This window comes from Eulemur rufifrons, chromosome 29, assembly GCF_041146395.1.
Source record: "Eulemur rufifrons isolate Redbay chromosome 29, OSU_ERuf_1, whole genome shotgun sequence".
NCBI lineage: Eukaryota > Metazoa > Chordata > Mammalia > Primates > Lemuridae > Eulemur > Eulemur rufifrons.
This window is the reverse complement of record NC_091011.1, coordinates 86,211,321-86,229,576: the sequence shown is the minus strand read 5'-3', so window position 1 is coordinate 86,229,576 and position 18,256 is coordinate 86,211,321. Positions and strand designations below refer to the sequence as shown.

General features: G+C 38.1%; 1 protein-coding gene across 2 annotated transcripts in view; it reads left to right on the top strand.

The window, feature by feature from the left end:
- Positions 1-18,256, top strand: part of DGKI (diacylglycerol kinase iota) — a 405,374-nt gene that overhangs the window by 289,670 nt on the left and 97,448 nt on the right. For both annotated transcript variants that reach the window (XM_069461741.1, XM_069461740.1), the window contains one exon: positions 2,306-2,406. In XM_069461741.1, coding sequence (XP_069317842.1) covers positions 2,306-2,406 — 101 coding nt within the window. The remainder of the gene's footprint in view (positions 1-2,305; positions 2,407-18,256) is intronic.

The following is an 18,256-nucleotide window of genomic DNA, read 5'->3' as shown; positions in this document are numbered from 1 at the left end:
AGGAGCTTATACCATATATAATTTTCCATGACTTTTTTTCACTTAACAATATGTTGTGTCAGACTTCCCTCTAACTACATACAGTTCTGCAGACTCATTTGTGATATCTGCTCAGTGTCCTCTTGTTTCCTTAACTATCCTCTTGACGAGTGTTTATTGGTAGAGAATCTGAGCACCACATAGAGATCACTGAACTCTGCTAATCTGTACTCTATAGATTTGCTGTCAAATCAATAGGATTCTTCGTATTTATTGACCAAAGAATCTGGACTCCTCAAAGGATCATTGTACAATAGAAAGAGCATGAAACTGATGAGGAAAGAGTCCAAGACTCTGCTTTCCGCTCCGCCACTTAGTAGCTATGTGACCTTGAAATCACTTCACCTTTCTGAACCTCAGTTTCCCTATCTGTAAATGATGGCGTGGGTATACATGATAGTTAAGGTCTGTTCTACCAATTTAGAGTCTGTATCTACAAATATTATGCTGTCAAACTATATTTCCCATCACAACTTACATACTCATGTCAGCCTTATTCATCAGTACCTCTTCAGTGTCTAGCACAATGCTAATACAATAGACACCCAACAAACACACTTCGAGTGAGGGATCAATATAGCTATTGAATCTGTCTCCTCAACTTTCTCCCCAAAATATCCATCTGTGTGGCTTTTGTAATGGTTTGGTTTTAATGTAGTGAACCTTAGACATTTTTACCTGTCTACCATCTCTCTTTAGAATTTGTGCACTTATATCTACATTTTAAAATAGTCACAGTTTAAATCTGCATGTGTGTGTGTTTGTGTGTGTGTGTGTGTGTGTGTGTGACAGAGAGAGAGAGAGAGAGAGAGAAAGAGAACACCGTGTGTGGGTGTGCACATATGTATTACAGTTGGATATGTATGTGTTATTTTGGGTGAGTAGAGTGGGAGTCCATATGGAGGAAGGTACTATACTTTGCCCTAAAATGAGGTTTTAGATAAGAGAATAAGATTAAACTATTTTTTCATTCCCTCCTCCAGAGTTGAAATAAAATTAAATGGGAAAGTGCCTATGTCTGTGTGTTTGAGGTGAAGGTACGGAGAAGTGTCCTGACTAGTACTGTAAAAGCATTACTTCTGCCTTCATTCCATTCTTTTCTTTCTTCCTTCCTCCCTCCCCACCTCCTTCTCTCCCTCCACTCCTCCCATCTTTCCTTCCTTCTCTCTCTTTCCTTTCTTTCTTTCTCTGCCTCTTTTTCCTTCTTTCCTTCTTTTTTTTTTCCTCCTTTTCCCTCCCTTATAAAATGAATTGAAGAGTAATGTTATTCTTTTTACTTTAGTCAATGGTGACTTATGTCACCATTTAATATAAAAAATCAGAGGTAAGGTTCTATTTGAGAAAATTCTCTCAACTAATGAATCTAAGTATAAGGTAGTATTCAAGGAGAAGTAAGGATTGTGTTATATTAATATATTGAAGAAATATATTGGTCCATAGTGGTGGTGATGAAAACTAAATTATTTCACTCAACTCATGTCCAAGATTCAGCTACTTTGAAAATATTACTTAAGAAAATCCAAGGAGTCTAGTTATAGACATTCTGAGGGTGAGCATGATGCTTCAGAAAATTTGGTGCTATAATCTTTAATTGTTTAGCATGTGTCCTGAGCCAATGTGTCACACACTTCATTATATTCCTAAAGTAAGTTCACTGTACATGATTAATTTTTTTTTCTTCATATTGGGGTGCTCAGAGGCACCATCATAGGCAGCATTTATTGTAATATACTTTGACTGAGAGGTGCTCTCAGAGACTTTGAGGTGTATAGAGCTATTTCAATCTCAGTCCTATGCTTTCTGGATTGTTAGTCTGCTTTTTCATAGTTTTTCTGTCTCTTCTTAGGGTCCTGCTGCCACCAACTGTGTTTGACCGTCACGGGCATATTTGCCTATGATGCTTTACAGCTCCAGGCCACTTCTCACTATTTTGGATTAGCTGCATCAAATTTATTGTATAACTAAACACATGATCTTATGAAAAATTTTAATAAATTAATAACAAATATGACATACAAATGGTCTCCAAAGCCTCTTTCTGTTTTTTTTTTTCCATATTCTTACCTAAATTCCAGACACTTTAGTTTTCTGGAGAAGTATTCTTCAGATAATTGCTGTATTCTGGTAAAGAATCCACAATTCTGGTTTGAATGTGAACTTTTTCTTCTGAACATGCAGAGACTGTATTTCCCCTAGTCCCTCCAGCCGCACGACTGCCCATTCTGCTCTCTCGTTTGTATCTGACCTCTTGGTTCTTGTTTTGCAGTCCCCAGTCTGTCCCAGATCGCCTGAGGATCCGGGTGAACAAAATCAGTTTACAAGACTACGAAGGATTCCACTATGACAAAGAGAAGCTCCGAGAAGCTTGTAAGTTGGAAGTGCCTAATTGATTTCATGCGATCAGCCGATCTCCAGCTTTTCGATCCTCCCTAGGTTGATGGGTAGATTCATTAGTCCTTGTGCCTGAATATCATAGTTAGAGAAATGAAGAGAAGCATAACTCTAACTAGGGAATGTGCAAACTCTAAGTGATAATATATGGGCTAAAGAAAATGGAGCTGGAAAAGGAAAGCGGCGGAAGAAAAGAATCCTTCTGTGCATGCCAAGTCCGGATCTCTTGGCTTATTCACCACTTTAGTCTTAGATTTGCCTAAAATGAGAAAAGCAAAAAGTTGGTGATACCACATGGTACAGTAACATCCAGAAAACTCTTGAGATCACACAAGTCTCTTCCTGGAGCCTGCATTATCAAATAGTGTTCTCACCCTTCAGGTAGGCATGGCAGAGTTATCCATGAAGGCACATCTGGCACTTCTAGATACTGTGCATCCACATGATGTCAGAGAAAGGCCCACAGGATATGGAATGTTGTGACGATAAAGCAATTTATTGATGATGAGGAGCCATTGTTTCTGAAATCTGAAATTGAATCAACATATGAATTACTTCTCAATGGTTGTTTTCTACATGCTTCTTTGAATACATAGCTAATTGTTAGTTTACCTTGTCAATCAATATTTACTGGGCACTTTTGACATTCTGATCACTATTTCAGATCTCTGTCTACATCATGAAATATGAGGTAATTGGATAAAAGAGGCCAGAAGTTAAGGCCATAGCTGAGTTAAATATTAGAGTTCTGGGCTCCTTCATAATTTGGGGACCAACAGTCAAGTGCAATAAAGTTGGAGAAGATGAGGAAGACCAGTGTCCAAGGGAACAGGCAAGGATGGGAATAGAAAAGGAGAGTTTTATGTAGAGCTAAAGATTTATGAACCCAATCCTGAAATGGTCTCTAAGCGTGGACCTGCCTAGAGGGAGAGGAGACAATAGAGCTGGCAGGATCGGCACAGGAAAGCCTTCCTGGGATGGTCACTTCTGAGCTCTGATTTCTGAGACTGTGATCTGCAGTGAGCCTTAGTGGATAGAAGTCCTGAAATCCAAGGGCGTCCCAGGATTGAGTGCAGGGGCTTCTAGGACCGTGAGCTGGCAGTGAGCAAGGACCCATTTCCCTGGTAGCCCAATCACTGAACCTCCTAGATGGTTCTGCGTGAAATTTCTTCCTTTCTTGCTCTCTGCTTGCTGCTCAGCTTCCTCAACCCTTTGCATTGTTTTCCTTAGACATCAATACCGTTTAGTTTCTCACATCTGTCCTTCACTCTGACTTCCTTTGGTAGGAAAGCCTGAGCTGGAGGAGCAATTCCCCAAACCTCCGCATTTCTTCCTTCTGTGAACAGCACACTTTGTTTTCTAATATAAATTAGCTTGCAAATGACAGACTAGCACAAATCTAATTTAACCCATAAAGTGATGGGCATATATTTCTGGTGGAAGATGTGGCCGCAATGTAAACTAAATTGACTTCTAGAGGATACTAATTACAAAAAACAGTGTTTTATGTTCTTTCTTGTTTCAAACTTCCAAACAAATAGCTTACAGCTCTTAAAATCAAAAATAAAAAAGATAATACGTCTCAAGTAATATTTTGCAGCTTACCATCGACTCAGAAGAAAGTCAGTTTGGAGTGGGGTCGCATTTGAAATTTTCTCACTGAGATGAGATTTGAGGCTTATCTGTGGCTTTCAATTATCTGTTCTATCTTTCCTGTGGCATTATCTATCCACTACTGCCAGAGGTAATTGTGATTTGAGTTTTTACAAGAAGATGACATTTTCTGGCAAGTGCTTTACTCATCGTGTCTTATGTGATAAAACTTCTATGTGAAGAAACTTCTTAAATTAGGATAAGTAACTTGGCATAAATGTAAGTCTGATAAATTCAGTAGTGTCTTTGAGACCCAAAAGAACAAAGAAACTCTCAAAAAAGGAGTTATTCTAAAGATTTAAAGACCCATTCCAGAGATTTGGGTTTGAAGAAAATAATATGTTAATTGGAAGTAAAAGTGACCAACTCAATCATTCTACTTTTACTTTATCATGATGATGCTTCTAACCTGTGGTTTTTCAGGGAAGTTTGCCCTTTGAGGTTCTGGGTTTGCTCTTACTCACCTTCACTCTTTGCCTGGCTCCAACTTGCAACTGACTACAGACTCAAGGGAAGGCTGACAGAGCTCAAACTGAATACAAAGACAAAAGTCCACATGTGATGCACATGCCAAAATCGATATGTTATTTCAGAAGCATTAACTAAACAAAATTTAATTTACCAAAATAGAGGTAAAAGGGACTCTAGGAATGTACTCTGACCTGCATCCCAGAAGAACAAAGGGAGTGATCCTCCTAGGTCATTCATTTATTGTCAGTGGTCAAAGTCTGGACTAGAGCAGGAGAGTGTTACTGGGTTTAAAAAATTAGTTTTTCTTTCTTGATGATACACCAAATGATTTATTCAGGCAGCCTGTAGCTGTTTGCCTTCACTGTTTAGTAGAATCTTGTCCATACATCTGGATCATTGTTCCTATTAAATTATAAGCTCAGATATTTGTTGTCTAACAAAGCCCTGCTTCCATCTGCAATGCAGGGCTCCCTGGTAACACAGGATGCAGCCCTTTTCATTGCTTTGCTTATTTTGTCATAGAGAAGGATGACTACTATTTCCAATCCTTTCCACCTCTCTTCCATTTAGCCCCATCTTACCTGGGGGCAATACCCCTAAAATAATGCCTGGAAAGAGTTAGTCCTTGACAGTTCCTCCCTCAGTTCTTTCTGGTAAATTCCAGACTTACTTAAAACACTTAGAATCTTCCTCACTGGATATGATTTATCAATCCTGAAGATAATGGTTATTATGATTTGCAAGAGAGGATAGTCTATTCAACTTCAGAGGTAGAAGGTAAAGAGAAAGTTGTCATATTAAAGAAAAATCTTAAAGCAAATCTATAATAATGACAGAAGAAAATCACTCCCGTAAATTGAATGAAATATATAAATGGGTCCTTAATAAAGAATGTAATTATATGATCTAGGCAAAGAATAATCAGTTATGGAAAATCTGGTATATTTCTAACCCCAGAAGAGATTCATTGACATATGATGTGTGTGTGTGTGTGTGTGTGTGTGTATGTATGTATATTTGTCTAGGATAACTTGATGTTCACACCTGTTTATCTTATGTTAACTGGTTAAACCTTACTTTTGACACTAGATTACTCTGCACTTTTGAATTGACATAATAATTCACATGAATCTTGGGCCTTAAACACAAAAAGTAAAAACCAGTTTGGAGCCAATTTCAACTGGTACAGATGTAGCCTGTAAAGACAGAAGGGAGCTAACATGAGTTGTATATCAGATATGGTATTAAACAATGCTTTTACATACATGATCTCAGTATAGTGGATATTATCTATGTATATAACATATATGTTGTATATATATGTATATACCAAATATATATGTATGCATATAACAAATAATGTAAAATATTCAATATGTTTGTTAAAACTAATGATATAGGATTGTACCCAATTTAGGTATTTAGTTAGGCATTTGTCCTAATGGAATTTCCTTGTTTAGTGATTTAGTAGAGAAGTCAGAAATGTTTGTGTTTGAATCTCATTTGCAACCTTGACAAAGTAATTTCTCTGATGATCAAATTTCTCATCTCTAAAATGAGAATATAATTGCAGCCTCATACAGTGCTGAGGGTCAAATGTAATCTCGCATATGAACCCCCTGGTGCGAAGTCTGGCGCATTAGGATGCTACCAAAACTGATAGCCGTGATTATTGTGGTTGCTGTTGTTGGAGAGGCCCTACCGTCATACTTACTGCTCATCAGTCTACAGGTCCTTAAAGCCGGACTCGGCGGGGGCTGACTGCTCTATGCAGAGCTCTTCCTGGCTTGAGGCAGCTCACTTCAAACTGCACATACCACCACCTTCTGAGTCATTTCTCACCTTCAAAAATAGAATTGAAAATACTAATAAATATCACAGAAATATAATGGGAAGAACATGTAAATAATCATTCAATTTGCTTTTATTGTGTCTGCTAGTATAAAAGTCCACTGTAACGACAAGATTCTTGAATATATGAAGCATGTAAATACTGCATGCCCATATTTGATGATCTGGCCGGATATCTGCAAATGTTCTTCCTTATGTCCTAATACATTCTCTTAAGTGCATCATGTTAGCCATCACTGAATTTTTTTTCAATAAACTTTTTATTTTGGACTAATTTTAGATTTACAAAAAGTTACAAAGATACTACAGCGAGTTACTGTGTACCCCTCACTCATTTTTCTTCGTTGTTATGTGCTATATTACCCTGGTACATTTGTCAAAGAAACTGATACTGCTACATTACTAGTAACTAAACTCTTGGACTTTCTATTCCAGGATTTAATCTAGGACATCACATTGCATTGAGTTGGCATGTCTCCCCAATCTCTTTGGTCTGTGGCAGTTTCTTAGCCTTTCCTTTAAAAAAAAAATTTTTTTTTTTTTTTATGACTTTGATGGTCTGGAGGAATACTGATCAGGTGTTCTATGGAATATCCTCCAATCTTGCTTTGTCTGTTGTTTTACTCATAATTAGACTGGTGTTATAGGTTCTTAGAATACTGCAGAGGTGGAGTATCCTTCTAGTCCCATCATGTCAGGACCTATTGATATCCGCATGACATCCCTGCTGGTATTAACCTGTTCACTTGGTTAAGGTAGTATTTGCCATGTTCCTCCACTAAAAAGTTACTATTTCTTTTCCTTACCCACTCTATTCTTTAGGACTGAGTCACGAAGTCTAACCCACTTTCAAAAGAAGAGGTGGATCACTGGATTTTTCATTCTTTCCAGTTTGCATATTTGACCTCGATTGTCCTCAACCAAATTTGATAAACATGCCAAAATGGTAGAGCCATTCAACCATTTATGCATTTATATTTTCAATAACTATACAGTTGCATCAGTTGTATGCCAGATACCATGCTAAATGCTAGGTATTGGAGGATGAAACTGGAATATCCAATATTGCAATATCATTTATTCAGTGCACATTTATTGAGTCTTTACAGTGAGCAAACCATGGTTGGAAAAAAAAATAACAATTAATCCCTGATTTTCTGGAGCTTTTTTCTCATGTGATAAGGATCATGATAGGCCTATAGAAACACTATATGCCTATTTTCCTAGCAAACATCATTTAAATAGTGAAAGGAAGAGATAAAATATATAAGCAAAAACGAGAATAGCAAGTCTAACCACTAATTAGCTGTGTGACCTTGGGTAATGCATTTGTCTTCTTCAGGCTTCAGTTTCTTATCTGCCAAATGCAGTGGTTAACCTAGGAAGAGCATATTATATTATATTATATTATAATGTTTAGTTTTATAGAAATTACATAGGAGTTAAATTTTTTTCTCTGACATGTTTCCTTAGTAAAGTTTTTAAAGCTCCAACATCACTCATAATAAGTACGAGCATTAGAAAATCGTGTAAGTGCATTTTGCTTCATGAGTTTGCTAAAAACACTGATTTTTTTTTCTCCTATCGATTGCTTCATCTAAAATTGAATCTTTCCCCCTCATTTAACAAGTTGACAACAGGGCTGTTCAGTAGCGATTAGGCCTCCACTTGGTGAAGGTAGGCTTTCCAATTTGAAATCTGTCTGAGGAGTTAAATGACGTCAGTTTGTCCTCTGAAGGGCGTCCTCATCCTTCCTTTTGCAAGCATGTTTACATTTATTCCTATTTTCACAAATTGGCTTTATCCAGAGTTCATGTTTAGTTTCTTTTACTGTTTTCCCTATCTTTTGTCTGTATCTTCTATTTATTTTATTAAAATATAATAGTAATAAATAATAAAAATGGTTAACATATATTGTACTATTGTGAGCTAGGAAAAGCCTTCACTTTTCTACACATATTGTGCAATTTAATTCTCCCAGCATCCCTGTGCGATCGGTAGTATTGTTACACACAGAGCAAGTGAGGCACAGAAAACTTAAAGAAACTGTCTAATGGGCTGGCATTTTGAATATTTATTTAATCACCATGCTTTCTGTTTCCTCCAAGTAGTACTTCTTATTTTCTTATATAACATCTTTAATAGCCTAATAAACATTTATATTTCAATATTTCACAATACTATTTCAAATGCCTTTTTACGTTTACACTGACTTTACCTTAATTTACCATACTCTGGTTTGTTGGACAAGTTTCTGGTTTTGGATCTCCCCCCAACCCCAAATAAATCATCCATTCATAAATTCAACAAATGTTTATTGACTGATTACCATATTTCTAATACTATTTCAAGTGATACTGAAAAGTGCCTGCCCTCATAGAGCTTATATTCCAGTTGGAGAGACAGACTAATGAAAAAATAATGTAATATGGCAGCAAGTGCTATAGAGGAAAATAAAGCAGGAGAGTGACAAAGGATCCTGTTTTTGATAAGCTGATGAAGGAGAGACTTTCTGAAGAGGTGACATGTAAGCAGAGATCTGAAAGCGAAGAGTGCATGCACATGTGGATTTCTAGGGGAAGAGTATCCCCAGGCAGAGGGAATAGCAAGTGCTAAGGCCAAGCATCCTTGGTGTACTTAATGAACAGCAAGGAGGTCCACATGGCTGGAACCTGGTTAGTTGGATGGAAAGAGTTAGGAAGTGATTTTCAAGTGATGGCAAAAGGTCAGCACATGGAGGGGCTTTTGGGCAATGGAGAGAGGGCTTTGAATTTTATTCAGAGTGTAATGAGAAGGTGCTGGGACTATTTGAGAAGGACCATAACTTGCCTGGATTTATTCTGAATAAATCTGGCTGCTGAGAGGAGAATTGACTGTGAGGTTGCAAGAGTGGAAACAGGGAAGCAGATGCAAGGCTAATGTGATATTCCAAGCGATAAGAGTGAGGGAAGGAAAGGAGTAAAGTTGGAAAAAAGTAGTTGGATTCTGAATACATTTTGAAGGTAATGCTGGTAGGATGAGATGGTGGATTAGCTGTACTGTCTCAGGGTGCCAAATGTTTCAAGATTGCCTCTGAGGTTTTGACCTCAGCAGCTTGGTAAACAGAGGTAGGGAAGATGTAGAGGATTCAGCAAAGGAGACCAAGAAGAGGCCCACAGTGAGCTAGGAAAACCACAGGAGAGCTTGTTCATTGGAAACTAAGAGAAGAAAAAAAGGTGTCATAAAAGGAGCGTAACTGTCAAATGTTCCACAGGGGTGCGTAACATGCATGCTAGTTGGATTTGGGTTGAGGGGTGGTTACCAATGGCGTCACCACAAGAGGCTGAGGGGTCAAAAAGGTAAATGGGAGCAAAGGAAGTACTTCAGCAGAGATTGCTCCTTGAAGTCTTCATAAAAGGGAGGAGAGAGATGGGATAGTGACTAGAAAAGGATGTAGAATCAAAGGAAGATTTTTTTTTTTTCTAATTTGTAAAATAGTACAGCAGGTGTATATGCTGATGAGCCCAGGCTCCTGGGGGGGGGGGGGAGAACTCGATTCAGGGGGAAGAGGCTCAGCTGCAGAAGCAGTGCTTGTGAGCAGGTGGTGAGGGTTAGAGTTAGGGTTAGGGTGTGCAGAGCAGTGGAGGGGTGTGGGCAGGGATGGGGCAGGTCCTCCTGAGCACAGAGAGGGGCAGCAGAGGAGTGGGTACAGATACAAATAGATGGAGGGATTTGGTACTAGGGAGAAGGAGAAGTTCTATTCTGATTAGCTTTATTTTTCTCAGTGAAATACAAAGCAAGCCTACTAACTGAAAATAGGGAAACGAAGGTATTGGTATTCTGGAAAACAGGAGAAAATTTGACTTAGTAAATTCAAAGATTGAGAGAATGAGGGGCCCTGGGCAGAATTGCTGAGCAGCACTTTAGAAATGGGTCATTGAATTCATTGGCTTTTTGTAAGTACTTAGAGCCTGACCTGCCAGTTTCTGGGGTTCTTGGTTAACAGATGACTATATTCTCTGTCTTTCCAATTTTAAAGGACTCCAAAGCCAGGGGGATATCAGGCTAAAAGATGATATTATTATTAATATAAATTTGTTTCTTCTCTGATTCTATTTATGACCCAAAGCCTTGCTTTGTTTATAAGAAAATAAGATGTTCTCTAGAGCTGTGATTTGTTAGAACTTAATAATATTAGGTCTCAGACAAGGAAACGGGCCTAAAGTATTGATGATGATATTTGATCCTTCCTTCCTTGTTAAAACTTTACCTTCAGTGTTAAGCCTTTGGTAATAAAAGCAATCAATTGCAGGTACATCCTAAGTCTCTACCCAAAAGAATATTTTTCCTTTTCCTTGGTTTATTTTATGTAATATTCATTTTCTCTCTCTCTCTCTCTCTCTCCCTCTCTCTCAAAAGAATGGCCAATTACAGACCAGCCTAGTCCCAGGTTGACAACTCTGAGATGTAAGCTCAGATGGTAGTTAGGTTTCCTTTTCAAGACTTTCTTCTAAGATTCTTGTATAAAATTACTACTTTTTATTTATATTGTTAATGACTGAGTGGTGCATTGTCAGTCACTGCAGTCATGACCATTGTATTTAATAATAAATACTAACACCAATATTTACATAATGCCTCATAGTTTACGGAGAGAGGGTTGTTGTATGTACACTGGCCACATACATTATCACAAGGACACTTAGAAAGATTGTCTCACACAGGGTTACAGTTGCAGTAGGATTTTAACAAGAAATTATATCTTTTCTCTTTTAATCCAGTATACTTTCTAGTACACAACCTACTTCTTTATAAAAACACAGCTATGCACTTATAGAAATGTGCTATTTAAAAGAATTTGGGATCATAGTTCTTGTCCTTGGTTGGTTTCCTGGGAAACAGACTGAGACTGAGTTTTGTTTCCCAGAGTTTTATTAAGAATTTTCCAAAAGGGAGCCATAGCCATGCAGGGCAAGGAAAGTAGGACTAGGCAGAGGGGGAAGTTGAGCTTTGATGTAGTCTCAACAGAGGACTTCCGTAGGGACCTTTGGATCTGGGATAGACATTTGGAGTTGTCCCAGTTGAGACAAGGGTTATTGGATACAGGTCAGGCTGTCCCTTGGGAGGGGACAAACCTTGAGTGAGATAGCTTCCTTCCTGGAGGGGGACTCAACTGTGAGCTATCAGCAGCTGGGGAGGAGGGATGAGTGCCTCAGTCCTAACATGGATCTGGGTGGGGCACTTCCGTTCTGAAAGCACAGTCTTGACTATGTAACTCAGAACCTGATTTTTGAACTAAGGCCAGAAAGGAACCACCCACATACCAAAATCCTTGAGTCCATTCATTCATCTCTTCATTTACCAATCATCCATTGAATACCTACTGTGCATCCAGCACCGTTCTAGGTACTGGGGATTCAGTTTAAATGAATGCTAGCCCCCAAGTTTTTCTCTTTGTATCTTTTGACCTGACCTTCTTACTATTCCAAATTCATGGAATTGGAATATAAGTTCATTACTTTATTCAGAAATGTCTGAATTAGCAAAGTAAAATAGAAACCTAAAATGTGATTTCTGACCTTTTCTGAAAAGTTCTTTTTGTCATAAATTATCAGCCAAGCCAAATATTCTCTATTTGGAATTTGAGTAATTAAAATTAGTGGAAACCTAAATGTAAGGTGATCTAAATTTTAGGCTGTTATTAATATTTCTAGCCTAATGCTATAGTCAGTGGAGAAAACTTCAGAGTTTGATTCTCAGCAGGATGGATATTTCTTACATATTCATCCAATGTATTGGTAATGATATTGACCTGGACAGAGCCAAGAACAGAAATGTGAGCTAGTCTGAAAATAACTTCTGTGCAGATCAACGCATAGTTTTATGCAATTTTAGTTACAGGAATAAGATCTTCAGGCCTTTCCTGGTTCATACTAGTAGAAAGAACCCTTCCTTACTATCCAGTGGGTGTCCTGAATCATTGGTCCACTGCCACTGTCCTGGAGTCACCTATAAGCAGAATTAGAGACGTCCCAGGTTGTCACGTGCCAGGGGTGTGTTTGCGTGAGACTGTCCTGTTTCACATCTCCACGTGGCAGTTGTCTGTGTATAATTTGTTTACTCATTTTGCTTCCAGAAAGAGACATGGGGCCCCTTCAGCTGATTCTAGGAAATCTTTCTGTCATTAATTCTCCACATGTATCCAATCAACTCAGAAATCCAGGGCTGCGTGTCTGAATGTGTCTCAGCATCTATTTGTTGGTGACCTTGCCCATCACCATTCAGTGTAATGGACAGTAGGATGTTTAAATCCTAAAAGAGATTTGGGCCCGTGTCTCTAATCGTCATTTCCAAAACCATACCAAAACTATGTTTGGGGTATAGTTAAGAATGTTTGCTTTTGGACATTCAATATTTCATCTCGAGTTTCACATTAATTTGGCTGGCCGGGCCATGTAGCCAAGATTCCAATGTCACAGTCAAGTATTTGTTCTCTCTCTCCTAAGTACTTGAGCACTGGCAGTAAATTATCTGTAGTGGTTCTTCCCTTTATCTAAGAATTTTACAAATATTTATTTACTGGTAGATATACTTGGAAAAAGAGATTACATTGTTTCCTAATGCCGATTGTCAAGTGCATGCTAGGACCTCACCATTAAAAGTTTCTATCATGTTTAACTCTGGAAATAAGCTCCAAGAAATTATATAAATCATTTTGTTGCACTAGAATTTCATTGCAGGTGACATTAGGGATCTTCTTTGAAATGGAATTCCCTCCATCAAAGTACACACTTACATCATTGTTGGTAAACTTTCATATTTACTTGGAGGAGGATGACCTTTCATAGCACTCTTTGATCTGAGCCTTTGGTTCCTACTATTAATATGTATTAGAAGCGAGAACCACGTGGGCCTTCTGCCCATACTTTCTCCTGGGTTACCACTGGTAATATGTAAAGCACAGGCATCAGAAATCGGAAGAAGTAAAACTAAAGCAATTACAACAGTATCCATGATTGTGTCACATTCTCCATCTTATTCCTTTCATCTTTGTTCAGAAAACTAGGCTTTCCCGTCTCCTTTTTTCCCTGGGTTTTTCTTTCTCACTTCTGCTTTTTCATCTATCATGTCCTATATGGTGATGATTTAGAAAGAGGAAAAGGATTTGTTACTGACTCATTCGTGAGGGGTTGTGGCCTGAGCTTTGGATGTCTGGGGAGTCCTGGTGCTCCCGTTCCCAGTTCTTCCTCTGCTCTTTATTCTCCGGCCTTCAGAGTATTCTTTCCCCAGTGCTGTGTGTAACACATTCTAACTCAGAAACCCTCCATCCACTTAATTTTATATTATGTTCACAGTCTCTATCTCTGCTGCCCCTTTGCTTTCTTGCACTTTCTCCAACTCAGCAGGCCACAAGTATACCCTGGGGTCAGGCAAGCTTGTGATAAGGTTATAACTCCCATGACCATGCAGAATGACTGAGAGTCACTCTTGCTCCTTTTCCCTCTAACCATGCAGTTGATCCTGGAGGAGCTGATTCTTTGGTCTCCATACCTCTCTCATAGCTCTCTCACGTGCCTCTCCCTTCTTATCTTTCCGGCCACTCCTCTATTCCAGACTTCACATTGGTCATCTCACTTACTGCAGTCGCCTCCTCACTCATCCTCTAGCCACTCACCTTGTCTCCCATCAGTTTGTCCACCATATTGCTTCCAGTGATTTTTCTAAAATTTTGTCAAAGAAAGAAGTTGTAGGTTTTTTAGCCCTGGGGTGAGCTAGTGGACAAGTGCTGGAGGGGAAGTTGGTTAATGTTATTGGGCCATCTGTGTTTGCTGATTTTCTCTTATTACCAATAATTGGTAGTTTCCTACCCTCCCAGAGAGCCCAGAAGATAGGGGCCTTATCTTTCATGATGTTTACATTTCAAAATGATGACTCCCAGCTCTTTGAGAAAGACATTTCTGGGTTGTAAAACTGATAAGAGCCTGGGAAAAGACTTATATCTCAACGGGGGCAGGAAAAAAACTTACAATTGAAAGTTTGCTAAGGTAAAATCTCTCAGAAACATGAGATCAGAGGCCTATGGTCAGGAAGAAGCCAGTCTAAAGTTCATTCAAGCTGAGGGGAACATGAAGGCTGTCTTCGTCAATGTAAATCTGTGACCTTCATCTTCTGTTGGAAACCTGTTAGTGTCTGCCCATCCTTTTGAGCATAAAGTCTCAGCTTCTTAGTATAAAAAAATCAAGCCTCTGGTCCCAGCCTTCCCCCTCTTTACTCTGTACTTACAGATGTTTCTAATTTCTAAACGTTTTCTTCTTTTCATGCCTTGTTTTCATAGAGTCTAAGGATGATGTAAGCCTTAGACAATTTCCATTATCTGAAAAACTCTTGTTCCTCTTGTCAAACTACCTGATGTTCTTCACTTGAGAGACAACTCCTCATGGAAGTATGTCTGGCCCTGGGGAATGTGTAGTTCCTCTGGTTCTTAAACACAGTTACTATTTGTCTGTAAAGATTCTTGTCCCACAAATATCAGTAGGATGTTTTTATGCACTTCCCTCTTCCCTCAAGTCTGTGAACTGCTTAAGGGCAGGTACCATGTCTTACTCAGCATTCTATGCCCAACTCCCAGCACTAGAGTCATCCCAGGAACCCAAAAGTCCTTAAAGCCTGTTTGCTGAAATGATTAAGGGAATGCTTTATAGACCTGAAAAATATTTTGGCACAATTCCTTGTATATACAATACACATTTTCCAAATTAAATGAAAATGAAAATCACAAATTACTATTCAAGATTATAAATGCCATAAACATTTAAGAGGATTTTTTAAAGAGTGAATTGCATGTTCCTTGGGTTGCCTTCTCAGGTAGTATACTATCATGATGAAAAGCAGAATTTGATCTGTAATTTGAAACCCTAATTTGTGGAGAACCTGCTAGTTTCTAGAAAGCACACCTCAAATCTTATTCTTGAATAGAATGGAATGAAAACTACATTGTTTACTTTTATCTCATGGGTGACATTTTCAATTAACTACGAACAGGACCCAGGTGAGCCCATGCTAGGGAATCCACACTCTAGGATTATTTTTAATCACAAGGACCAGGGGTTTTGAAATCTTTGACAGACCCCCAGCATGGCATGGCAAGGTATAAAGTTCTGAGGATGTTATGCTTCCTTTTGAATGCTAATATGCCCATTAGTTGCCCCTTGTGGTTTCAGGTGAGCAGTGGGCAGTTAATGATGACAGGTTGTTGCAAAATGGACTGTGGCCACAGCAGGTGAAAATTGGATTGAAATACTGTATTGTCAGCTCATTCTGTCTAATCATTATTGGCCATCAAGTAAGAATTTTAGTTCCCTGATAAACTTGGCACTTTTGGAACTAATGAGGTCAAATGGAAAGAATCCACTTGTCCTCACCATCCCCCCCTTTAGGGCTTTCTTCCCTTCCTCCAGTTTCCTGCCTCCTCTCCTTGACTTTTACTTTTAGTCCCTTATTCCCAAAATCCCACTGACTTCCCGAATAGTGTTAATGCTATGGCTAAGGAAGTAGGTGCTGTTTATTTTCCCATCAGTATTATCTGATATCAGCAAAGTGTCTGTAGGAAACTCAGAATGGTTTCTTTTTCTTTTCTCTTGATTTTTTTTTTCAATTAGTAGACTTTATTTTTCAGAGCAATTTTAAGTTTACAGAAAAAATAAGTACAAAGTACAAAGAGTTTTATATATCAACCTACTCACACAGAGTTTTCCTTGTTATTATCAGCTTGCATTAGTGTAGTACATTTGTTACTATTTGTGTGTGTGTGTGTGTGTGTGTGTGTATTCTTCCAGATAGGTTTTTTTTTAATGGGTACATTATAGTTGTATATAGGGTACATGTGATGTTACTACTGATGAGCCAGTATTAATGCATTGTTATTAAATAAAGTCCACAGGTTACATTAGGATTCATTCTTGTGTTCTATAGTTCTGTGGTTTTTCACAAATATGTGATGACACGTATCCACAAATATGGTATCATATAGAGTAGTTTCACTGCCCTAGAAATACCCCATGCTGTACCTTTTCATCTCTCCCTCCTTCTTCCCAAACCCTGGCAACCACTGATCCTTTTATTGTCTCCATTTGCCTTTTCCAGAATGTCATATAATTGGAATCATACAGTAGATAGCCTTTTCAGATTGGCGTCTTTCACTTAGCAATATGCATTTAAAATTCCTCCATGTCTTTTCATTATGTGATAGCTCATTCCTTTTTATTGCCAAACAATATTTCATTTTATAGACATACCACAGTTTATCCATTTACCTACTGCAGGATGTCTTGGTTGCTTCCAAGTTTTAGCAATTATGAATAAAGATGCTATAAACATTGATGTACAGATTTTTATGTGGACATCATTTTCAACTCCATTGAGTAAATACCAAACAGCTTGGTGCTAGATTGTATGGTAAGAGTATATTTAGTTTTGTAAGAAACTGCCAAGCTGTCTTCCAGAGTGGCTGTACCATTTTGTACTTCCACTAGTAATGAATGGGAGTTCCTATTGCTCAACATCCTTACTGGCATTTGGTGGTGGTATTTCTTTTTTCTTATTTTAGTATTCTCACAGGTGTATAGTGGTATCTAAGTTTTAAGTTGCAATTCTCTAATGACAGAAGATGTTGAGTACCATTTGATATGCTTCTTTTTTATCTGTATCCTTTTTTTAGTAAGATGTGAAATTGGCCCTTTTATTGTTGAGTTTTAGGAGTATATTTTGGATACCAGTCCTTTATCAGATATGTGTTTTGCGAAGATTTTTTTTCCCAGTTAATGGCCTGTCTTTTCATTTTCTTTTCTTTTCTTTTCCTTTCTTTCTTTCTTTCTTTTTTTTTTTTTTTTTTTGAGACAGAGTCTTGCTCTGTTGCCTGTGCTAGAGTGTGCGGTGTCAGCCTAGCTCACAGCAACCTCAAACTCCTGGGCTAAAGCAATCCTACTGCCTCAGCCTCCAGAGTAGCTAGGACTACAGGCATACACCACCATGACTGGCTAATTTTTTCTATATACTTTGAGTTGTCCAGCTAATTTCTTTCTATTTTTTTAGTAGAAATGGGATCTTGCTCTTGCTCAGGCTGGTCTCAAACTTCTGAGCTCAAACTATCCACCCGTCTCAGCCTCCCAGAGTGCTAGGATTACAGGCATGAGCCACCGTGTCTGGCCTGTCTTTTCATTTTCTTAACAGTATCCTTCATAGAGCAGAAGTTTTCATTTTAGTGAAGTCTGACTTAACATTTTTTTCTCACAGTTCATGCTTTTGGCGTTATATCTAAAATGTCATTGCCAAACCCAAGCTTACCTAGCTTTTCTCCTATCTTATTTTCTAGGGAATAGTTACGCTTTCAGGTTGTTGGTTTCTTAATACTACATATAGGTTGATAAAAAGATAGCAAATACTTGACATAAACTCTATTGATTGTGGCAAGAAATCTTAAATTGATATTAACATTTAAGGACCAGAGTTTTAAAAGTGTCTATCTGAATAGCGTTAACACAAAATACATTGATTCTAAGATTATCTATATTTTGATGGTTTACTGTATTGTTCAGTGTTCTTTTCTATTTTATGACTTCTTAATCCTGTGATTATGCTTATTCTTTTTAGAAAGTGATAATTTTTTAGCCTCTGCATTTCTAATATTTTATGTATTTATCTAGAATTTAAAACCCAATCTTTGCAAACTTTTATTGTTTCTGAGAAGCTCTTCTGTAAGATATCACCTTCTTTTAATGATCCCATTGAAGATAGTTTTGTTTGTGCTTTGAATAGGTAAATGGTCCCATTTAGCTGCAATTGTATTTTAACAGGAATTGCACTGTAACAGCGA